The sequence below is a fragment of the Numida meleagris genome, chromosome 17 (assembly GCF_002078875.1).
Source record: "Numida meleagris isolate 19003 breed g44 Domestic line chromosome 17, NumMel1.0, whole genome shotgun sequence".
Lineage (NCBI taxonomy): Eukaryota > Metazoa > Chordata > Aves > Galliformes > Numididae > Numida > Numida meleagris.
In genome coordinates, this window is record NC_034425.1 from 9,805,708 (window position 1) to 9,828,712 (window position 23,005).

Here is a 23,005-nt window from a genome sequence, read left to right on the forward strand (position 1 = left end):
CGCCCCCGGCGGGGATGGAGGCGAAGGAGCTGCAGGAGCGGCTGCGGGAGGCGGCGGCGCTGGGGGACGCCGAGGAGGTGCGGCGGCTGCTGGCGCTCGGCGTCAGCCCCAACGCGCAGAACGAAGTCAACGGGTGGTGAGAGCCGGGGCGGGGGGGGGGGCAGCGGGAGCCGCGGGGCGGTCCGGTCCGGTCCGGTCCGGTGCTTAGCGGGCGAGCAGCGTTCTGTGGGCGGCACGGAGCAGCCCCTGGGAGGAGGCTCTGTGGGGAGCGGCCGCACATAGCGAGAAAAAGAGGAAAGCGGTCCGCGCTGTGCGTGAGGGACTGCGTGCTGAGCCTTCTGCGGAGCGGAGCCGGGGAGCTGCTGGTGCCGGAGCAGCCCGCAGCAAAGGGCGATGCGTGCCGATGTTAGACGGCATGTGCTGCTGAGAGAGTTCAGCTCAGTGAACTGACTGCATGAATTAAAGAATAAAAACAGCATCCTAGGGGAGCGTGTGCTTAGCTCACACACACCAGTATGCAACTTGCTCTTTTAAAGATTAAAAAAAACCGCATATGTAACTCATATCTATTTTCCCCAAAAATATCCCAATAAATGAGCATTTGAAACCAACTTTTACCATGCTGCTGTGGTATCTTGGCGTTAAGATCACAAGGGAGGGGAAAACTGCACCAGCTGTCACTGCAGGCTCCAGAAGCAGTGCACATCTGCAAGGGGCACTGCTACTACAAAGTTCTTTGATGTTAGACGTGCATTAGGTCCTGTTCTTATATTCAGTGAGAACGAGTGGGAATTTGCAGTGATTGAGTCAAGCAGCGTTACCATGTTCGGTGTGCAGGACGTGCCTGCACTGGGCCTGCAAGCGGAACCACGCGCCCGTGGTGGCCCAGCTGCTGCTCGGCGGCGCGGATGCGGAGATCCTCACCAGGAAGGGGGAGCGGCCGGCCCAGCTGACGTCCCGCAGGGAGATCCGCAGGATGCTGGGAGGTAACGAGCTGCTGCGTGCAGGGAGAGGCGGGCGGAAGCGCTCGCGTCCAGCCTTGCTTTGAGTGCCGTGACCACGCTGCGTTACGCGCTTGCGGTAGCTGGGACATGACATCCGTGCTGTTTGCTTAGTGAGAAATCAAAGTTTTGAAGACATTTCCACCAAGGTCCGTACTCAGCTCGCCAAGTTGTTGGGTTTTTTCCTCAAAAACTGAAAAAGCTGTATTTTGAAAAATGCCCTGATTCAACCAGTCACGCACAGACGCAGATTCTGATTTTCCAAAGGTGAACAGAATTTGTACAAAACTTTATGGTGCAGGAGCAACTATGAATTTTCCTGTTGTTCTCTGGAGTTTAGACAGTGTCTTGAATAATTTGCAAATCAGCTCCCAGAGACACAGCTCATTAAACGCATTGCTAGAGTGTTCCTGTCACGTTTCGTAACGGCTGGAATGGAGCAGGCTTTGCTGCGACAGGTGATGAAGTAATCTGAACTCTGGTTGATTAACAGCCCCTCTCCTTCCCTTTGTATTTCTTTGTTTTCACAATTGTCTCCCAGCTGCTGAACTGGTCATGTTTCAGTTCAGCACTGTGTGTTCTTTTCCCTTTATCCCCTGCCTCAATATCAAGCAGGATATTGCCCTTTGTGTTTCACTGCCTTTTGCATTATGAAGATGATGGCACTGTGCCACCAGAGACCATGTCACGATGTGCTAATTACAGATTAAAAAAGGAACATAAAAGTGAAGTAAAAAAGCCAAAAGGATGGCAGTATTCAGAAGGGAGCAGCACTCCCAGCCCTGTTTGGATCAGATTCTGCTTTTGTGCTGACTGTATTGCAACACCTGAGAACAATTCCTTTTACTGTGGAGAGACGGTGCAGAGCTCCGTAATTCATCTCCTGTCCTGTGGCACTTTTACCACTCTGTTTCCCCCCCCCCCCCCAGGCACCACGCTCACAAAAAAATGCACACAGAAAACCCACAGTGCAAGAGCAGCACTTCTGTTTTTTTCAGACCATTTTGGATAATGTCATGTTGTTTGTTTTACAGTGGAAGAGGATGAACTCCCAGACGTAACAACCGGTTCGGAGCTGCCCATCATCCCTAACTACCTGGCAAACCCACCTTTCCCATACATTTATAACTCCACGAGCAGCAGCGTCCCAGAGCCCCCTGCCAACGGCAGCGTGTCCCGCAGGGAATGGCAGGGCTCTGCCTCCTCTCCGCTGCCCGCTGCAGAGCCGTGTGCACGGGCACTGGCTCCCAGCGTGAGTGATGGAGCGCTGCCGCCTGTGCCCGGGGGCTGTGCCGGAGCGCAGTGCTCCAGGGCCGCAGCTCAGAGCGCACTGTTCCAGGCATCCTGGGGCAGGGCTCCTCCTTCTCCTGCCGGACCACAGCAGCCTGGAGCTCCGCCGGGGAGCGGCTCCTGCGCGGGGCCCGTGCCGACCTTCCAGCCCGTGTTCTTCACAGGAGCTTTTCCACTTAACATGCAAGGTAACGGTAAAAGCGTTTCTCCTCGCCTTTCCTTAGGCTTTGTCCCCTTGGATGGTGCAAGTGGAGGAGTCGGTGTCACGTTTATTCACAGTGCTCCTGGAGATGTTCGGGTTCTTGTGCGTTAGGCATCCGGGAATTGTCTGAAGGCAATAAAAAAGGCAGATGCGCTGTTCTTGCTGGAACCGCTATTAAAATATTGATGAAAACATTTGCAGTTTGTCTCAAACGCTGTAAAAGCAGAGAGAAACCGGGGTAACCCTGTTCTCTAAGTGGCATATCCTTCAAATAAAGAGCCAAAGAGAGAAGCTTAGCTGGCTCAGTCCACAGGAGGAGCAGGGAGCTGAGGTGGTCGGCCCTTCTGTGGGCAAATACCGCCCAGCCAAGCAGGGGCAGGGGCCAGCTGCCCAGCTGTTGGTTTGGGGGGATTCTCATGTTGTTACAAATGATAAGACTGGCTAACAGAACGTAGAAATACTTAGTACAGTGTTTTCCAGTTGTTTTACACATCTGCCTCTGAATGTACCCTTTTATTTTGAATAGAACTGGTGCTTAAAGTTAGAATACAAAACCCTAGTCTTAAAGAAAATGACTTCATTGAAATTGAGCTGGACAGACAAGAGCTGACCTATAAGGAACTGCTCCGAGTGAGTTGCCGTGAGCTGGGTGTTAACCCTGGACATGTACAGAAGATCAGAAAATTACCAAATACCATGCTAAGAAAGGTAAGAACTCTGAATTCTGAATGCAGTAACATATTTAAAAAAAAAGCCGTTTAGGTTACTGTTAAAAAGTACTAGGTCATTGACCACCTGCACTATGTCCGTGTCACAGAAAGATGACCGTGTTTGTTTTCGGCAGTGCCCACTGTCCTAGAGAGAGAGGCAGGGAGGATACGTTGTGACGCTGAGCTGTCCATGTCCCGTGCACTCACACAGTGCTGTGGTGGTGCTGTAGTGTTCTAGGTTCCATCAGACTCCTGCTGTTCTGGCCACAGGCCCATCAGTGTCACTGCAGGACTCGCAGAGGGCGCTGAGCGGTGGCTGACTGTTACCGTCGCTGTTTGTACTCTAACTTCCATCATTCATCACTGATGCTCAGCACTTGTTGCGCCATCAGCCCCCCACAGCGCTCTGCTGAGTTGGTGGAGCTCTGCACGGACTCTGTGCAGTCCTTTTAAAAGTGCTCAGAGTCCGAGCGTGGCCCTCGGCACAGGGCTGTCTTCGCTTCGGCAATACGAGCCGTGCAGCTGCAGAGGGGCACCCGCAGCCCGGCTGTACTGAGCGCGTTGGCCTCTGGATCTCACGTGCTGGTAGAGCATCGTGGGCTCCTCTGATGGGTTCTGCATTACTGAGGTCAGCGTACTGCATCTTCGCTGACTGAGTGTAAGGCGATTTACTCCTTGTTAGTCAAGAAGCGGGCAAAAAAAAGATATAAGCAGTTCTGCCCCTTGCCGAGTTAGGCTGCTGTCAAAGGGATTCTGTCTGCAGCTCTCCATACTTCAGACTGCCCTGCTAGGACTGCAGGGTGCTGCCTGGTCCTCGGCTCCCCCCGAGCCTGAGCTGTGGGACACCGCCGTCCCTTGGTCCCACACAGCCCCAAGCCAGCTCCCGGCTGGTGCAGCAATTCATAAACTGAGAATGACCAGAGGGGGGAAGAGGGGGAGCTGGGCTGGAGCTCATCAGTGTACTAAAGGAAGAAAGCATGCAGCAGACCTCTACAAGTGTAATTCCATGCACTGCTCGTGCTCAGCGCCAGCGCTGCATTCCTTCCTAAAAGGAGCTGCATAAGATGCCAGGACAGAGATATGATGCAGCAGGAGCTCTGCTTTCCAGTTTACTCTAAAGAACCGTTATGTTTATGGATAAATACATACTTTGCTTTAGTATAAGCCTATTATTTTAGTGTACCACTGCAAAATGGAACACGTGGTTTATCACCTAACAACTTACTGTATTTATTCAAAGGACAAAGATGTGGCAAGGCTGCAGGATTTCCAAGAACTGGAACTTGTTCTGACAGTAAGCGACAAAAACTTCCCTTTCAGAGTCCCAGCACTTTCCGAACAGAGTGGTTATAACAAGAAGGCTTCAGAACTGACCTATTAACTGTTTAAAGAATAAAACAAACTATTTGTATCTCTCATTTTAAAATTACGTTTGACATACAGTATCTACAAGGGCTAATGATGTGAAAAAATAATCTATTTTGTTAACTTTGAAATAAACTAAAGATGTTATGCACTAAAGATGTTAGCCTCTAGTCAATCTAAAAGTACTCAGTCTGATGTGAAAGCAGCTCATGCACGGGAAGTATTGGCAAGAAGTCCCTGTCAGCGCTCCTTACAAATCGTCACCCTGAGACAGGGCAGCGGTGGCAGCTCTCAGGGGATCTCATGTTAAAAAACCTTCCACGAAACCCATCTACTGTCTGTACCGAGTGTTACCACTGCCGCTCACTTTCTAGATCGTGTATTTGTAGTCAGATCTTATTTAGAAGGAAAAATCCAGAAGGGTTTTAAATCCGTGGAAGAAGCACAAAAATACATTGTTTCAGTACTGTTAGGTAACTTACCACCTGTGATTTCTTAATACCTCTTTACACCCTTCCCTATTTCTCAGGTCAAAAACAAAGTGACAGTAATCATCCAAATCATAAATACGCTCCTCACTAAAATCACAGACCCATTTTATTGCTGTGTGTCAGGGTACGGCATTGATGTGTGTGATTCAAAGTACTGTTCTTGTTACGTATTGAAAACACGTTCGTCCAGTGCTGCTTTACTTTCCCCTTTATAAGCACAAGAACTGTCATTTTATTGTCCTTTTTTGCCTACATTCCCGAGAAAGGCCTCATCTGGAAGCTTTACACTTGCCTATGTAAGAAGAAATGAGTGAAACGCCCAGCACTTTCTGAGCTAACACTGAAGTCATGGTGTTCCTATGCAATGGGGCTTTCTTCCCCAGCAAATTGTTCTCACCTATGTCGCTTACTGGAAGAAAAAACAAAACCAAAAAACCACTTTCCTGTTCCATGAAGTTCAGAATTAGATTGCTTTGATACTACGATCTGGAATAAATAAAATGAGACGTATTTAAGACAACAGCGAGCTGGATTTTATCTCACTATTTTGGAGGTTAATGTTTACTTGGTTATCTGCTTCTGAGGTAGAGTTCTATTCTGGTAGCGCAACTGCGAAAATACGTACTGTGACTTGGACGAAAGAAGTGAAGTACCAGTGTAACAAGCAAACAGAACGTACCTGACTGGACCGCGATTCCCACTGGTGCTTCGTTTCCCGTCCCCATTTTCTTTGGAAACTGCAGCAACCAAAGGACTTCATCTTCTGCTCTCCCCAGAAATCACGGCCCGCGTTAGCTGTGCATTGCATGCAGACCTGCGAAATGGGGCTGACAGCAGCAGCACGCTGAGAAGGGAACCACCCAAACCAGCGGGAGGAACTGAGGTGCAAACTGCATCTAAAACTCCCTCAGCGCTCTCCTCGTGTGGGATGCCTTCCTCTGGCTGCAGTCAGGCGTCACCGCCGCCTCCCCTCTGTGAGATGGGGACACGAGGAGACGTCCTTCACGTCCTTCCCATCCTTCACGTCCTTCCCGACCTTCCTGGCTGTGAGCGTTCCCAGCTATGTCAGGGGGCGGGAGAGGCCGGGCGCCGCTGCCGGCCCTGCACAAAGATGGGTTTAGGCCTCAGCTCTCCAAGTGGCGGCTCAGCCCATCAGGGTACAGAGCTGGTACAGGTCCTGGAGCAAAGCCCGGCTGCTGGATGGCGCCTTCCTCCTCACGCCGAGGGTCCTGTGTGGGTGCACGGAGATAACTATGCATTCAGAAGAATATTTTTATACAGTGTACAGTTTATACGTAGAAGATATCATTAGCACTCCTAACTTAATCTGGTAAGTGCACAACCGTGACATTACGTGTATGATAAATAATTTGTTACTTTGTGCATTGCTGTGTGAAATGTTAATTTCAAATGAACACTTGGCTGCAGATTCTTGTTTTGAGAACTATCGTTTGTAACGATCAATAAACAATTATTTTTGTCTTCTCAAAGATTTTCAGGACTTTTCTTACAGAGAAACATCAGACCCTTTTCTCACAAGTTATTTTGCCACGGCACAAAGGGCATTCTGTGAGATTCCAGCAGCAAATGCTGCTTCAACGCAGCACTCCCCTCATCTGAGGAGGCCCAACTAACATCAGTATTAAGGCAGATGTTTCTGTAACACGAATCACATTATTTCAGGTGATAAGCATTCAATCAGAGAAGTAATGCCCTCATCCTCATCCCAAGGGACTCTGTGACCGTGATCCCCCAGCGTGCATGCTCAGCTGAAGTAGATGCTTACTCGGGGCAGCTTCATACAGAAGAGACATAGAACAAAATAACTGTGAGCCATCACGTCCCTGCAGGCTCACATGGGGGTCTGCTACACAAGCAGAAATTCTGCCATTCATTGTTCCCATTAAGCCATATCTGTACATTTAGGTTTACATACAAGTTATTCATAGCTCTGAAGTAGAAGAGGAACTTCATAACCCTAAGGTCTCCCTGTGCAGGGGACACCAACCCGTCCTGGGGAAATACTGTGAGGTACAGGCCCGGCCTCTCCCACACTCAACATTCTGTTGCTGTTTTCAAGCTGCAAAGGGCCTAAGCAGGCCCCTCCTTCCACCTCAAAACCAACGGATCTCTATCCAGAAGACACAGAACAGGTGTATTTTGTACCATGAATATAATTTACTAATTATAAACGGAGTGCAGTACATATTGCCTTGTGACACATACATTTTTGAGGAAAAAACATATAATAAAATACTTTATAGAAAATATTTTAAAAATATAAAATTCACTTTCCGGTCCTTACAATTGTAAAATGCTCAGTTCATTTATCACAAGTTGAATCTACTGCAGGAACATATGTAAATTACAGTACATTCACAAGTCACTTTTGTGGCAAGTCAGTAACATTAAAAACAACAAACCAAACCAAAACCAAAGCACCCTCAGCAGGGGAGGGGGAGGTCTTCTTCTCATGCCAGCCCAGCATCTTTAGCCATACTGTAGAAAATCCCCTTTGATGCTATAAGGTTTGCGGGTGTATCAAATTCTGCGATGGTCCCGTTGTCCAGCACAAGAATCCTGTGCAGAACAAAGGAGGCAGAAACTATGTCAGAATTCCTCTCTGAGAATTTAATATCAGTTCTACTGCAAAGTGAACAATGCTCCAATCTCTCCCTGGACTTTGTTGTGCTCAGTTATGCCCCCACACGGAAGCACAATAGAAGGCCGATGTTCTCCCTGAACTGAGGTTTGATTTAAAAAAGAACACACAAAAAAATGGTGACATTGGTAGCTTTGTAATTGAGAACGTTGTACCACAAAGCCAAGGAGGGAAAAGCTCATGAATTGTAATAATAGCTTTCAAACTAATTAATACAACATGATATTAGTGAAAAGGTTACAGCAGCTGCTGGTTAAAAATGGATCCATAAGCTTGCTGACAGAGCCATTAGTACAAGTGGGTAGTATCTCTTGCACAGCTCTGGTTAATGAATATGGAACTTGTTTCTTACACCAGCAGAGCAAAATCGGGGCTGGATACCCTAGGGTTATAGGGCTTAAACATCACTGCTTGCGTACTACTAGACTAGAGCATCAGTGTGACTGGAGACAGATCAGGCCCTCCAAGTGCTGCTTCCCAGACCCAGCACGCAGGCAAGCGCCTGCTCCCCATGCACCACCAGGAGCCTTACCTCGTGTAATCCATAATGGTGTTCAGCCTGTGCGCTATTGTCAGCACCGTGCAGTCTTCAAACTGAGTCCTAATTGTCATCTGGATAAGATCATCTGTCTCAAGATCGATAGCTGCTGTTGCTTCATCCAGGATTAAGATTCTCGTCTTGCGGAGCAGTGCCCTTGCCAGACAGACGAGCTGCCTTTGGCCTACACTGCAGGCAGAGACAAGGCTTTCTCAGAGGCCGCGCTGCCCTGCAGCTCCCATTGTTCACAATCACTTGTTCTCAACGGATAAAGTTACCCCACCAAAACAAAAAGGTATTTAGCAAGCAGCCTGTCAGCCCTAGAGCAAAGAAATGCTCGTGGCAGCATTACTCAGCCACTTGCAGTGTGCGTTCTCTTACTGCCTGGACAGAGCCACCAAACGTCCCCTTTCTGTCACTATGTCAAAAACCAGGGGCACCAATAATGGCAGTGCTTCTGCCTAAATTTTCAGAAGCACACAGTTGTAACAACACTGAGCATACACAAACTATCAAAACTAAAATCAAAAAGTTCTGAGGCTGTACATCCTTTCTACCATCCAATAAAGTAACTGGGCGGCCCACACTACCCCAGACACTGCCTTTGGGTGTCTCTGTGGGACAAGAAGAAGATGAACATTCATCAGATACATCATCTGCTTACACCGTGGTCTCAGAACCCAACAGAGCATATCAAAGCAGGATGTTTTATCATCTCATTTGTATCTTTCTTCATAGCTCTTCCTAAATAATAATGACAAGCAACCACTGCGGTCGTGTCACTTTAGGCAGAGGATTCTCACTCAGCACAACAGTTACACGTCATCACAGCATTTCCCTTCCTAGCAAACCCAACAAATGTTTAAGGGGTTGCCTGTTCCTAACACTCTGTCAGTCATCCTGAACCTTCTTCCTATACTGATAAGACAGGATTTTGGTTTGGCAGAAATTCTTCCCAGCAGCAAAAGAGAATCGGATCCTTCCCAGAAGTGGCAGAACAACAATTCAATGTGTGAGCCTTACTGGTTTTCTTGAAACACAAACAGGTGGCTACAAACTGCTGGACACAACAGCGTGAACCTGTTACTCACTGTGAGGGCTGAATGGAAGCTCACAGTACGTTTCCAATGCAAACTTTCCTTACCTAAGATTTTCTCCACCTTCTGAGCATTCGAATTCCAACGCGGACGGCTGACTGCTGACAAACCTCTTCAAATGAGACAGTTCAAGAGCTTTCCATATTTCTTCATCTGAATACTTATTAAATGGATCCAGGTTCATCCTCAGCGTTCCAGAAAAGAGAACTGGATCCTGGATAGAAAACCATCTTTCATTAGACAAGTCCATCAGCTGCTTCAAGTACAGATACTAGTATATAAGACGAAGTTTTTAAGCATCCACCTCACTGAAGCTACGCCACCTCCCAGTCCCATCCACCTTGAAAATACATTGGAGTTTTCACTGTGTATAATGCAGTTTGGATTTTAAAGATATTTTACCTCAAACTCTGTTTTATCACCCACCATCAGCTTGTGAGGTGGCAGGACCGGACCGATCTCAACTATTATTTGTGGTTTGCTAAAGCATGGTACATAGAAGTGGTACCTGAGGAATAATTGTCAGCTTTGATCGAAGGTCATGGAGGCCGATGTCTGAAATTCTCACACCATCAATTCTAATTTCCCCTTTTACAGCTTCCAGGATCCTAAAGAGACAGAGGGTCATGGAAGACTTCCCTGCTCCAGTTCGGCCAACAATCCCAATCTACAACAAATTGGAGGATGAGCAACAAAGCATACAGTTAAAAACAAAAACCACCGCTAACAAAAGCAATCAAAATGTCAGGCTCAACCATTCTGTGGTTCCTCTAGTAACAGCATGTTAGCTGAAGGACTTTCCCACACTAATTCTTCTGTCAACAGCACATACAGTCCACTGCTTTCAATTAAAGCATGAAGAGAATATCCCAGAACAATTTCCCAATTAAGAAAGCAAAGGATATCATTTCCTTCCATGCCAAAAATTTCAACAGGCAAAGCCAGATTGTGGAAAAAGCTAGAATTCCTTCTGTCACTTGCAATCTCTGGAGCCTCCTACATGGCAGTTTGATGCCTGCCTAACTTGGAAAGTCCAGAAATCCCCACGCAGGCAGTTCCATTGCTCCCTGCCTGGAGGATGCTGCCCTGGTTGTTAGCGCTGGCCTGCTTGTGTCGTCACCACCACTGGGGCAACTGTGTGTGTAGCCTTGTACTGTACTCCCTGGCTGTCACTGGAGGCCCAGAGCAAAGCCACAGCAGCACACAGGGCTGGTTGCCTGGTCACTCACCTTCTCTCCACCGTGCACTTGGAGGTTTAGATCCTTCAGCACCAGATCGAGGCCCTTCCTGTAGCGCACCGAATAATTCACAAACTCCAGCTCCCCCCTGGATGGCCAGTCTGCTGGGGGTCTCTTATCCTCAATTACCCAGGGACCCTGAGGGAAACAGAAGTTAGAAGTGCCTCAAAGGTTTAAAAAAAGAGTAATTCAAACTCTGATACAAACATCAGCGTTGGGGGGTTACCAGAAAAATACCTGATGAGTCACAGTTCCATTAACAAACTCAGAACAACAGAGGAAAAACAGTTACTCTCCTGCTTGGTCACTGTTGAGAAGTTTGCAGGAAAAAAATCTCAGCACATAGAGTTGAATCCTCAACTGATATAAATTAACACTTTTTCCATTAACTTCAGTAGAACTCTGCCTGTTTCATGCCAACTCAAATTCCAGCTTACGTGTATTGTGTAGCTTGTCTTAGCTTCTTTTTTTAATTCAAGATCAAATTCTTTATCTCCAGAAATGCACACCGCAGCTTTCCTCACATCCTCCCCTTCTCAGTTCTCAGTCTCCCATGTGTGCAGGGCTACCAAAACCCAGCAGATCCACAGAGCAGCAGATTTCTCAGCATAGCTCCATCTGCCACCTTTAAAAGTATTTGGCAACAAAGGGAGGCAGGGTGATTTTTCTGGTTTTAGCAATGCAGTGTTACTGGAGACGTTCTTCCCATGTGGGAGAGGAGGTCTGATTAAGCTGATTAAATATAAATACTATTGAAAATGTGTGCATAGCCTGAAAACTGCGGAGCAGCTGTGCTCAGCAGCAGGATGACAGCACCATCCACACAGGTAGGACTCAGCATCAAACACTTCAGACCAATGGGAGCAATATTCTGATGGTGAATTCATCTCTGTTGTTCTATAAGCACTCTCACCGGCAGAAAAATGAGATGCTAAGCACAGACTGCATAACAACAGTACTGATTTGGAGCTGTGGTAGTATACATTACAGTTCAGAGAGTGACATTTGTTCAGGTTAAATGCTAACACTCTCAGGGCAGGAACTCAAGAGTCTAAAGAAAGACCAGGTAAATATGACGGCTGAGATTCTGCCGCGCTGGTTAGTGAACATGCTTGACTTCCAGTAGCTGACCTCTGTTTCAGTTTCTGAATACTCTTTTATTCTTTCAACAGCCACAATGTTGGTTTCAAGATCAGAAGTTGTTCGGACCATCCAATTCAGAGCCATGGTCACCTGGAGAAAACGAGCAACAAAATATTTCCCACAGAGGAACAGCAGATTAACAACAACAACCGCAGATACTGCTGCTAAGATGAGGATTCCCACGGATATTACACAATGAGTAATTACCTTGGTGTTTACATGAATACAGATAGTGGGACAGCCTACAGATAACGAGGTGCTCCCGAGAGGAAGCACCGTCCTTCTCACAGCGTTACAACAACCGGCCCTCGCTGTCAAGTCCTTCCCCAAAGTCACGTGTCTCACTGGAGGAATACCAACGGCATTCCCACACACCCCTGCTACCTCAAGGGCTTCTGGCAAGAATGGGACCTTTACATCTGCTCAGCTGTCCCCAGCTGAAGTGAGAACAGTTTACCTTGCTACTTATGAGCCCCACTGACCTCCCAGCGGTTACCTGGGCAGACAGAGGCTCGATGCAGCAGGCCTCACGCATCGAGCCCACGCTGCTCAAATGAGCTGCTGTTGGCAGGTGCACCTGAACTGCTGCACGGGAGCTTGCTGATGGCCTGCTCGCCTTCAGTGGAAATCTCTACTGCTTACAGATGTCCCACAACTCATTGTTATTATTTTATTAAGTCAGGCTTTGGCGAGCACTTAATTACTGTCAATATATCAGCGAAGAAGTATAACACGTACCTGTAACGCATAGGATACTGAAAGTCCTACCAAGCCAGCATTCAGGCTGCTCTTACCAATCACGGCAAAGAGAGCAGCAAAAAGGACAATGCAGTTCCCCACAAACTCCACTCGGATGCCCAGCCACCTGGTAAAAGGGCAGACACGGGAAGAGTGGCAAAGGGCTGCTTGGAGCCGTTACGCAAACACAAGAAAATAAGCGGAAACCAAAAGCTGTATTCCTTTCTACCTGTTTGATATGATGCTGGGATAGTAACTTTTCTGATTTTCATCCACCTTCAGATCGCTGATGTCTATGAAGGACTTCTGCCTCCTGTAGGCTCTGATGACGCTGGTCCCTGATATTGTTTCTGAGAAGTGTGAGTAGATGGGAGATCTGCTCACGGACTCCAGACGCTTCAGCTGCCGGGAGGTGGCCACGTAGAATCGCTGCATTTTTGGGGAGAAAATTGAAGGGCACGTGAAATACTCTCTCTTTTAATTACAGTGAAATAATTACTAGGTTATGGATATAAAGGAGATTCTTAATGATGCACTTCAAGCCTTCAACATATTTCCTGTAATTAGGGCGAAAGCAAGCAAAGATATCCTTGTTTCACTCCAAAATAGAATTCTGGGTAACTGCAGTTTCTATATTTCTAAGCTGAGCTTATCCGTGTCACTTTTAATTCAGTTAGCACAGTCCAACAAAATGAATGCATTTGTAGGAGGGTCATCTTCCAAGAAGAAGAACACAAATCTGAAACTCCATTATCAGGTCTGTATTTACATATCATAAAATAAGCATCATTTTTTGCTCAGAAATCAATGAAATTGATACTATTTTCAACATTTTAACTCCTCTGCACCTTAAGAACGCTGCAGCTCTATCTCTAGCAGCAGGCCTGTTATTACTGAAAAGCAAAAAAAATCATGCCAACTTATTTCATGACCACATCTCACATGATGCTGCCTTTGTGAGAGATTAATTAAGCATACAGAAGTTAGAAAGTTACTTTAGATAATTCATTGTCCCCCCACATTGGTTGTTTTTCTTAAAAGGAAGCGCAGGCAATGGAATAACAGTCACCACAACAGCAGGCAGAAATTTTTCCCGTTACCTGAACAAAGAAGTACAGAACTGCAAGTGGAACTATGACCACAGCGAAGAGCGGCGTGCTTGAGACAATGACAATCATTGTTGATAAGGAGGCGAAGAACGTCCCCAGGAACATCAGGATGGTCGGGGGGATGACTTCGTCGATCACAAAGATATCCTTCGAGAAGCGGTTGATGATCCGCCCGGTTGGGGTGGTGTCATAGAAGGACTGCGGCGTGCGAAACTTGTTCTCCAGCAGAGCCGTGTGAAGCGCCCGCGCTGCATTAATGCCTCCCATGGCCAGGGTGAAAGAGGAGACGAACACGAGGAAGCCTTCCAAGTGGAGAGGAGACGCGTTAACCAGCGAGCGCGCTGCTCCCGATCTGCAGCTCCCTCCCTCCCAGGCAGCTGCAGCTGCACGAGAAGCCTTTCTGCTTCACCATGCTCCCGTCCACCCCTCTCACATCAGCACCATGGCATCGTGGCCACTGCTGCCTGACGCACAGGAATTTGTCCTGTAGGATTTCACCGTGCTCTCCTCACTAGACAGACGTACAGCCATTTTCTTTCTGCAAGCCTCCCCAAAGCCCTAGCCCTACAGCTTCTGTCTTTTCTGCACCAAAGTTTTCATATTCTCACACCAACTTAACTCTCCCAAGTTTATACGTCACCCACTCGAACCCCTCCCAAGGCTTCACACCACAATTACAAGTGGGGGGCTGAGCTCAGTCTTTCTGGTTCTAGGTTATGTTACTTTCCTTGCTTTTGCTGGCAATTTTGGACCACTGGCAGCCAGCACCATGGCTTTTCCACCTAAATACTCTTTGCTAAACATGAAGACATCACAATTTTATCTGGTCTCACCTTGCAAGAGGCCCAAGGCAGCATAGACTCCGATTCGCATGGATGTGTTGTGCTGAGTCCCGTTTATCACTGGCTCGTTGGTCCAGTCGCTGAGCCACACATTGGCCCCAATAGAAGCAGCATTTTGACAGCAATATAGGAAACATATAATTAAAGAGACGACAGGGCTGACGGCCTTCATGTATTGCCAGAACACTGTTAGTTTTACCTGCAAAATCACACACCAGAGCTGGTTTGTACAACTCACAGCATCAGGAGCTCAGGCAGAAAAAAAAAATCTTCAGCAGAGAGACTAAAAGAACTGGCCAAAATCTAACACAGCACAGAGCACAGCTCATCTGCCTGAGCCCCATGTCAGGGCAACGATTTTGTAAACAAGTCAGAAACGTCTCTGAAATACTCCTTTCCTCCATTCTGATGAACTGTAATGCATTAGTTTTGTGGGGTTTTAGTTTTCAAGACTGTGCCAGGGGTAGAGGGAAGAGGCAGATTAATCAGCCGCAGAGGATGGATAACAAGAACGGGAGCCAAGGCTTCCAGGCAACAGCAGCAACTTGGCAGGTATATGCAGTTCCAGACTACTTTAAAGAGCCCAAACAGGCCCTTCACATGCTGCATATGCCTTCATTTAGGTGTCTTCACAGCAACTTAAATGAGGTAACAAATGCTAATTCACCCCAGTAGGAGCATAAACAGATGATGCTTGCGTCAAAAAGAAAGGATGCTCTCTCTGAGGTAGTGCAAAAAGGCAGAAAGGCAAAGAGACAGAGGCTCAGGACTCCACTCAGACTCTAAAAAAACATAAGAATTAAGAGATCAAGTGTTGCTGATTTGGAACTCTGACAGCTAAAATAACCCACAGCAACAGCCAGTTAAATGTCTGTGCCGTGGAGCATGTGCAACAGACAGTAAACAGGACACAGAGAGTGGCAGGACACTTGAAGCGGTAGGAAGTGGCTTTCTTTGACAAAACCACCCTGTGCCTGTTCCATCCGCTCCTCTCCGTCCCCCTATTTTTGTATTCTCTTTTTCTCTGTTCCCGTTTCATTCCCTGGCCCTGCTCAGGGAGAACACAGCCCCTCTTGCACACACGAGCATAAAACACTGCTCAGATGGCGTGACAGGTACGGCTCAGGCAGAGCAGGCCGCTGGCACGCAGCAGGCAGCTGGCTGCAGAACCACAGAACCACAGCCGTAAGTGCACCGTGCTGCAGCTGGACTCACAGCACAGCCAAACAGATCAAAGCCCAGCAGTGCTGGGAGCTCTGCAAGGCCACGGCCCTGGGCTATCAGGTGACTGTGGCAGGAGCTGGAAGGCATTCTTTCCTTTCCTAATTGCACAGCCCTTGCCAGGTGCATAAATCTCTGCCAAGAGCTCCATTTGAAGGATCAGTGGCCACTAGAGTAATGCCTAAAACCTGCTATCAGAATTTACACGAGTTTAACAAAATTGGATCAAACATAAAAAAAAAAAAAAAAAAAGATTTTTTCTTTCCAAAAAGGAAAAGAATGAAGAAAAAGGAAGGGGGGAAATCACACGATACCGTTCCCATTTCAGTGGTTTCTGCCTGAATAAGTTTCTCGTTAGGATTTCTTCTTGGCACAGGCGGCTCAGCTGGCTTCTTTTCACCGACTCTTCGTCTCGTTGACATTTTGTTGGGACACTCTCCTCCCTCAGACGATATTACACTAAGTTGCCTAGTCAAAACAACGGAGTCATTAGGAGAAAAAGGGCACACTGTGGCCGTGCTGGGGCAAGAACAGGATGCAGCAGTCGGGCTTATTCCCAGCTCGTCTCCTCAGTTCCCACCCGCAGATACGCGTGGTGCCTGTACAGTACCCGTGGGCGCACAGTGACGTTCAGTAATGGCAGAAGCACAGCTCCTCACAAAGGCCGTGGCAGGGCCTGGACGCGCTGATACGGTCACTAGAGCCCTCAGCACAAGCCAGGCCTTCCAAAGCTAACCCCAGAGCTTCTCTGCGTCCACATCTACAGTAGCCAGACGGCGTCCCAGGGAATCATGATGAAAAAGTTGCTTTAAGAATTTGTTTCAATTTGGACTGAAAAGAAGATTGCTGCAACAGGTTTTCGATCTTCTTCACGTGTTCTTTCATATTTACTTTCAAAAATTTATTTTTAAGAGGAAACGAAATCCCCAATTGTGAGACAGTATTTGACTAACATCTTTCAGATGCGTTTTGCCCTAGAAACAGATTCTAAACTCAGGAAGTGTTGATGTTTACCTAAGAAATTGTTTGCGGACTTCATTCGTCACGGGTTCATTATCCGCCAGATCGGTGTGGATGCTGAGGGTGTCTTCAGCTAGCAGGACCTCCTCCTCCTCCACCACTGCAAGACAAGATTACATCTCACATTTTCTGCTGAGCAAAGCTGAAAGCACAGAAGCAGGCGTCCAGACACAGCAAGAGTAATGAAAACCAATACCACATCAGGAAAATCATAGAACATAACCCCAGCATCACCCTTAATGGCTTTGGTTCTCTGCATCACTTTTCTTGATTAAACTAGATATCTTGTGAAGCAGATTGGCAACCAAATGCATTTACATCTCATTGCCTGAGTGCATCAGAAACGCTAAGTGATGGCATTACAGTTAGTTCTAGCTACATTCACACGCACAGCACTCTCTAGGCACGATCCTGGGATGCAGCCTCAGATGGAGCCTCACGTCAGAAACCACTGCTATTGCTAGAAGATGTCACACGCTTTTCTTTCTGCCCGTCTGGTGAGAGTTGCAATCAGTTTTGAATTATTGGTAAAACTCTCACCGATAACACAAAACTGGCAATAAACAATATTTTCAACATCAGTGAAGAAAGTAAGAACAAATGCCAGCATGTCATGAAGAAGCAATGGACACTTTATACAGAGATACAAAGTGTATGCTCTGCATTCTTATTTATACAGAGAAAGTATCTGTAATCCGGTTGACAGAGAAAAAGCAGTACTGTACTTGTGAGTTCATCCTCTTCAACGTTTTCATCAAGTGCATAATTTCGAAGGAATTCTGCAAAGGCCTTGTTTTGTTTCAGAAGGTCTTGGTAAGATCCCATTTCGGAGATTCTGCCATCTGTTAGGACAACTATATGGTCTACCTGAGGCAGGAAACCAATGCCATGGGTCACCAGAATTCGAGTCTGTATAGGGGAAATTGAGAAAAACACCCACATCTCTCAGTTGGCACTGCTGAGACCAAATGCTGCAGTGCAGTAGAGCTACTCAACAAGTCAAACAACACCACATTGTTGAGACAGGGGGTGAATTATCATCTTAGGGTGAAATGCCAAATCAAAGAAACTACCCATGGTAGTCACTGCACTTGGAAAACTCTACATGAACTTACTCCACTTCCTACTGCATGCTGACACAACACAAAGGGAAGTAAAACAACGGAATCGTCGCTCCCCTCTTTCCCATACGCTACCCTTTGCACTCTTTCCCTTTTAAACGCTGAGACAGTCTGAGATGATAACAGGAGTGGAAGGGGAAGCGAAGGGGTTGCAATGTGGTTGCATACTGCCAAAAACCTCTGTAAAATTAGTTAGCTGTTGCAAGCTCTGCACTGCACTGCCTCCAAGTAACAACACGCAATACTGAGAACTTTTACAGGTTCCTACAAATGCCTTGCTTTGGGACTTCTCAAAGAGCAGAGCTTTTCACAAAAGGCAGAACAGGTTTTTGCTCCTACCAGTTCTGACTAGATCACATCATTTCTGGGCGTGCTTAAATGGCAGCTCACCGCAGAGTCTGCGCTGTGCAGAAAAGGAGTCTGCGCTGCCAACCCATCCCAGAAACACAGGAATGACTCAGCACTGTAGCCTCGGTGAAACAACTCTCCAGTTACCCATTAGCTTTCAACATTTGTGTGCATTCGTAAGAGGATCTAAATGTCAGCTTACTTTTCCTTTTAGCACCCCATCTGGACCAATAACTTTGTCGAAGATGTGCTTTGCAACATGCGAGTCCACAGCAGAAAGAGGGTCATCTAGCAGGTAAATGTCAGAGCAGCTGAACACTGCGCGAGCAAGGCTCACTCGCTGCCTCTGGCCACCGGACAGGTTGATGCCCTGAAGGGAAAGAGAGAGAAAAACGTATCACGCAACACGGTTCAAACAACGGCTATGAGTTTTTATGGCTATGAGTTTTACACCATCAGACACACGGATGCTAAATGAAACATGAGATGTTGAAGAGAATGACCCACTCAGAGTCAGAGACAGGAACAGAACGCCACTAAATCTGTTTGTTCACTGCCAAACTTCCACTCACCCAGCAATCTGGAGACAAAATAAGCCTCTTGCTTAATACGCTCCTGAGGAGAGCCGTTAAAATGTGAAACAATAAAAAGGACACAAAATGCAAATGCTCAAAGTGTGGCGGCAGCACCTGGAACAGCTTCCACACTTCTCACCCTACATACAAATCCATACACCCACCCAACTTCATGAGTTCCATCTCAAATGTAGCGGCCTTTGAGGAAAAATCTTTATTAGTAATCACCAATGGAGACATTTCTCATTAAAATGAGATGTTAAGGGATGATCATATTACTTTTCCAACTTAAAGCACATCGTGTTTTCCCTCCTTTTTTTCCCTACAGGAAAAGGACTTTAAGTGTTCTGTCCAAATGTACATTTACAGTCAGACTACAAATGTAGGATGCTCTGATCTCTCAGAGCTAGATGTGCAAAATATGCAAACACGTGCTTGAATTTCGGAATGAGTTTGAGTCTGACTGCCTTCCACAGAACTGCCTCCACGTTTCAGTGTTGATTGTAACAGGGGTGCTAATGCAGGGACCAAACTGAATCAAGATCTGACTCTACAGTGTTCTCTCTTTAGACAAATGGAAAAGGAACCATCAGCAGGGCTGACCTGAAAAAAAAGAAAATTACCTTCTCTCCTATCTCAGTGTGATCTCCTCCTGGTAGCACTTCCAGGTCAGTTTTTAGAGCGCAGGCCTCCAGGATATTTTGGTATTTTTGCTCATTAGGAGCTTGGCCAAACAAAATGTTATCTTTCAGCGTGGCATTCTGGATCCAGGCTTGTTGAGGCACATAAGCAACAGAGCCCTGGGACAAGGAAGGAGAAAGGAAACCCTGAGCATATAATAAGCACTAATTCATGCTCAAAACTCCAATTAAGATCTTCAGCATACATGTATTGTTTGTATTCACATTATATGCATTTTTGTAATGATTGCTGGTCTACAGTTGATTGAATCAGGAAAGTCATTTCATGTAAAAGACAAGTAAACACGTGGGCAAAACACAAATACAGACACAGACAAGCTGGCACAGGAGCAATCAGATTTGCACCTCCCGCCTGAAGTGCATCGCAAGCAGTGGCAAGCGTAAAAGCACATCTCCATTCCTTTGCTAAATGGCATTATAAACAACACCAACCTTCACCGCCACTTCCCCTTCCAGCTTTTCCATTTCACCCAGGAGAGCAGACACCAGAGACGACTTCCCACAGCCAACATGGCCAACAACAGCAACCAAAGCGCCACTGGGGACCAACAGGTTTATGCTGTGGAGAAAACAGGCTGGAAATTAATTAAACATTAGTTTACTAATGACATTATGGGTCTTTAAATGGACAAATCAGCACGACCTCAACCTGACCGGATACAGTAAGCACAGCTTGGACACTGGTTCTCTCCTCCCTTTCTTGTGCACAGTCAACTGCAATCAGAACAGCAGGAGTAAATGGAAACCCGTTAATCTATTTTGTTGGCTGTTAAGTCAATGTGATTGACAGAAGCCTCCTGAGACCCTTCGCCGCGTCGCGTCAGCCCATCAGCAAGGCAAACAGTGTGAAGAAGCATTTCGAAAGCTGCCTTCCAGATTTTGCTTTTTGTTTCAAAAAACAGGAGCAACCGTACTGAAGCAGTGAGCAAATACATCACAGCTGAAAATGTTCTGTTCTACTAAATTAATTATTAAATTATTAATTTAGCATTGCTAAGCATTATTAAATTATTAATAATGCTAATAAGCAGGGTTCACAATGATGCGAGAAAAAAAGAATCTTCCCCAGTACCAAGCCTTTACTGTTTTCCCTACTGTGCCCTTGAAGGTACTGCCTTCGGTTCTGGTTCTGCAGGTGATCTGCTCTGGAAATGACTGATGACCGTACTCTCCTCACCACCACAATGTTTTTCACTCATGAAATCAACTCAAATTTCTGTTTGCAAAGATTCTGATGCAGAATTCTAATGCTTTTGCCAGTTCTCCAGCAGGCAGCAGGTGTTTTGCACACTGCAAGAGCTTTCTAGTTTGTTTTTACTAAAGGCATCAAAGCAACAAAACTCAAAAGCATTATAATTTTTCTTCATTACCACTTCCCTCTTGCTGAGTTTTGCCTTATTTCTATTTTATGGAGTCACTGCTCAATGCTTAGGCCCAGGTACACGGCAATTTGCACCGAAGCCAACATGGCTGCAGACGTGGTTGCCTGAATCAAAGCAAATCCTTTGAACTCCAAGCATCTTTCTTGCAGGTCATCCACGTAACAAACTCAGCACAGCACCGGGAACTCCTTCGACTGGGAAGTCTAAGAACACTTATCATCAAGTTTCTGTGATCCTGATCTGACAACAAAGCCAAACACAGGGAAGTATGCGCGTCCAGGCAAATTTTATTTGTACTCATTCAAATAGGCAAAAGAGCAGAACACACACCTCCACAGTCTGGAAATGGCGCATGTACAGCCACAGGGATGAGCCTGCCACGAGAATCTTGAAAGAAGAAACCACTGTTCACATGCCCATGAGCTAGAACTAAACCTATACCCAGACATCAGAACTGCTTTCGTAAGCCATTGGATCAATTTAATTTGTCCACTGCTTCAACTGAAAAAAAAAATTACCTATTTAAGAAACTGACCAAGCCTTCCTGTCCTTTAACAGACAACTACTTCAGGCTAGTGCCTGTGGAGTTAAAGCTTCACAGCACTGCTCTATAATGCCTACATGCTATGAGGCTTAAGGATTAGCTAGACGTTTTAAAGGCAGATGAGAGGCACCATGGGGTACGTGGTAACAACCTTTTCCAGAAGTAAGCCTGCAGATATTACCAGACATCTTTCAAACAGACTTCCCAGGAGCCAGGAAAATACAAAGCAAGCAGATGTATTGCAATTGCATAAAGAAATCTTACTCTTTCAAGGACGGCTTAAGCTCCTTTCCCCAGCTGAACGTCGCATTTTTTACACTGATGGCATAGCCTGTATGACAAAAATGCAACAGAGAAGGCAGGCAAACCATTACACAGAACAGTGTGACCGAGAGACTGGCAGACAGAGGGATCTTTATTTACGGGTGTCTCACTACGCTGCAGTTCCCTTTTCTGCTGGCATGGGAAGCACAGTCCTGTGACTGCACTGGGTCACAAGACGGGAATGTTTATCAGAGTGAAAATAACTTGTCTATAGCTTAAGCCATAGGCACTGAGCTTACAGAGCCACGGAGCAGAAAAGTCATCCTGCTTCACTCTGTCCAGGTGAGGCTGGTCCCAACACTTGCTGCTCAGAGCAGTTCTCAGAATCTGTGCCATCATTAGCACAGCTTTACTTGAGAAAGTAATTTCAGGTCAGCAGCAGACCAACAGCACGCTGTTGACTTTGGTGATTCAGATTAAATTTGCTCTGTACAGGTTTTGGCTTGTCACACTAACAAGTCACAGATCTGCAGGCTTTCTTCATCTCCTGGTGGAGCGATGAATAGCAGTAAGCACACGGCAGCTACACAGCCATCCCCCTGCACTGCCACAGCACCATGGGGCTTTCAAACTGCAGTATCACCAAAGTGCATGACATGAGAAAACACAGTTTTTTAAGACAAGCCGGTTTGCTCATTCCTTTTGGGATACTGTGTTTGCAACAGAATAAAACAAAACTCCCACTGATATTGTTCCTGAACGCTTGTGCAGTGTGAAAGGTATGAGCATCATTCCGTGCTGTTAGCAACCATTACATTGCTGAGGCAAACTCAAGTCCAACCATTCAGTGCCAAGCTCAGAACAGTGCATGTTACAAAAGTTTCTGGCCATGGAGTCCAAATGACGAATGCATACTCAAAAAAAGCTGCCACATTCTTTTTGCTTTTTTGGAAACTCAGCCCCAAACAGATACAAGATGCTTGCTGCATCAGCATAGTTTAGAAACACCGTACTGAGCACTTTACCTGGTGCAATCACTTTTCTTTCCACACAATTTGGATCGAGCTCATCGTGACTCAGGAACTGCTGAATTCTCTTCAGGGAAACACTGGTCTAAGAAAAGAAAGTGGCGTTATTTTGTCATTCCTTCAACGGGGACTTAATGCTCTTACTGCTGGAAAGGAAAGCACACAGAGTGCCTTAAGCTGTCACTCCGTGGGTCCTGAACACTGACTTTCCTTTCAAGCAGTCCTACACTGAAATTCAAGTTCTTAGCTGTGAAATTTATTAGACCAAGCTACCTTCGCCTGAGCGAAGCAAAATCTCCATATGTGAAATGCCACACACACACACACACACACACACAGAGGCTCACTCAGAAGGATTTCCAGCGTGGTGTAGCT

At 46.5% G+C, this 23,005-nt stretch overlaps 2 protein-coding genes across 7 annotated transcripts in view; one reads left to right on the forward strand and one right to left on the reverse strand.

Annotated features, from left to right (window-relative positions):
• Positions 1-6,549, forward strand: part of ANKRD40 (ankyrin repeat domain 40) — a 28,653-nt gene extending 22,104 nt beyond the window's left edge. Inside the window, exons 1-6 of one of the 4 annotated variants that reach the window (XM_021415249.1) lie at positions 7-136; positions 838-986; positions 2,036-2,253; positions 2,341-2,479; positions 3,020-3,201; positions 4,444-6,549. In XM_021415249.1, coding sequence (XP_021270924.1) covers positions 15-136; positions 838-986; positions 2,036-2,253; positions 2,341-2,479; positions 3,020-3,201; positions 4,444-4,584 — 951 coding nt within the window. In that variant the 5' untranslated portion in view covers positions 7-14 and the 3' untranslated portion in view covers positions 4,585-6,549. Of the gene's footprint in view, positions 1-6; positions 137-837; positions 987-2,035; positions 2,480-3,019; positions 3,202-4,443 lie in introns of those variants that run through there. The other 3 variants (XM_021415248.1, XM_021415247.1, XM_021415246.1) reach the window with 3 other exon arrangements.
• The window catches only part of ABCC3 (ATP binding cassette subfamily C member 3), a 44,016-nt gene continuing 28,226 nt past the window's right edge, over positions 7,216-23,005 (reverse strand). Inside the window, exons 14-31 of one of the 3 annotated variants that reach the window (XM_021415238.1) lie at positions 22,628-22,715; positions 21,603-21,669; positions 19,845-19,971; positions 19,335-19,511; positions 18,339-18,506; positions 17,393-17,576; positions 16,662-16,767; positions 15,962-16,115; positions 14,418-14,625; positions 13,576-13,886; positions 12,705-12,904; positions 12,476-12,602; positions 11,726-11,827; positions 10,586-10,732; positions 9,865-10,023; positions 9,404-9,570; positions 8,254-8,448; positions 7,216-7,639 (exon numbers count right to left, since the gene is read on the reverse strand). In XM_021415238.1, coding sequence (XP_021270913.1) covers positions 7,531-7,639; positions 8,254-8,448; positions 9,404-9,570; positions 9,865-10,023; positions 10,586-10,732; positions 11,726-11,827; positions 12,476-12,602; positions 12,705-12,904; positions 13,576-13,886; positions 14,418-14,625; positions 15,962-16,115; positions 16,662-16,767; positions 17,393-17,576; positions 18,339-18,506; positions 19,335-19,511; positions 19,845-19,971; positions 21,603-21,669; positions 22,628-22,715 — 2,796 coding nt within the window. In that variant the 3' untranslated portion in view covers positions 7,216-7,530. Of the gene's footprint in view, positions 7,640-8,253; positions 8,449-9,403; positions 9,571-9,864; positions 10,024-10,585; positions 10,733-11,725; positions 11,828-12,475; positions 12,603-12,704; positions 12,905-13,575; positions 13,887-14,417; positions 14,626-15,961; positions 16,116-16,661; positions 16,768-17,392; positions 17,577-18,338; positions 18,507-19,334; positions 19,512-19,843; positions 19,972-21,602; positions 21,670-22,627; positions 22,716-23,005 lie in introns of those variants that run through there. The other 2 variants (XR_002443910.1, XM_021415239.1) reach the window with 2 other exon arrangements.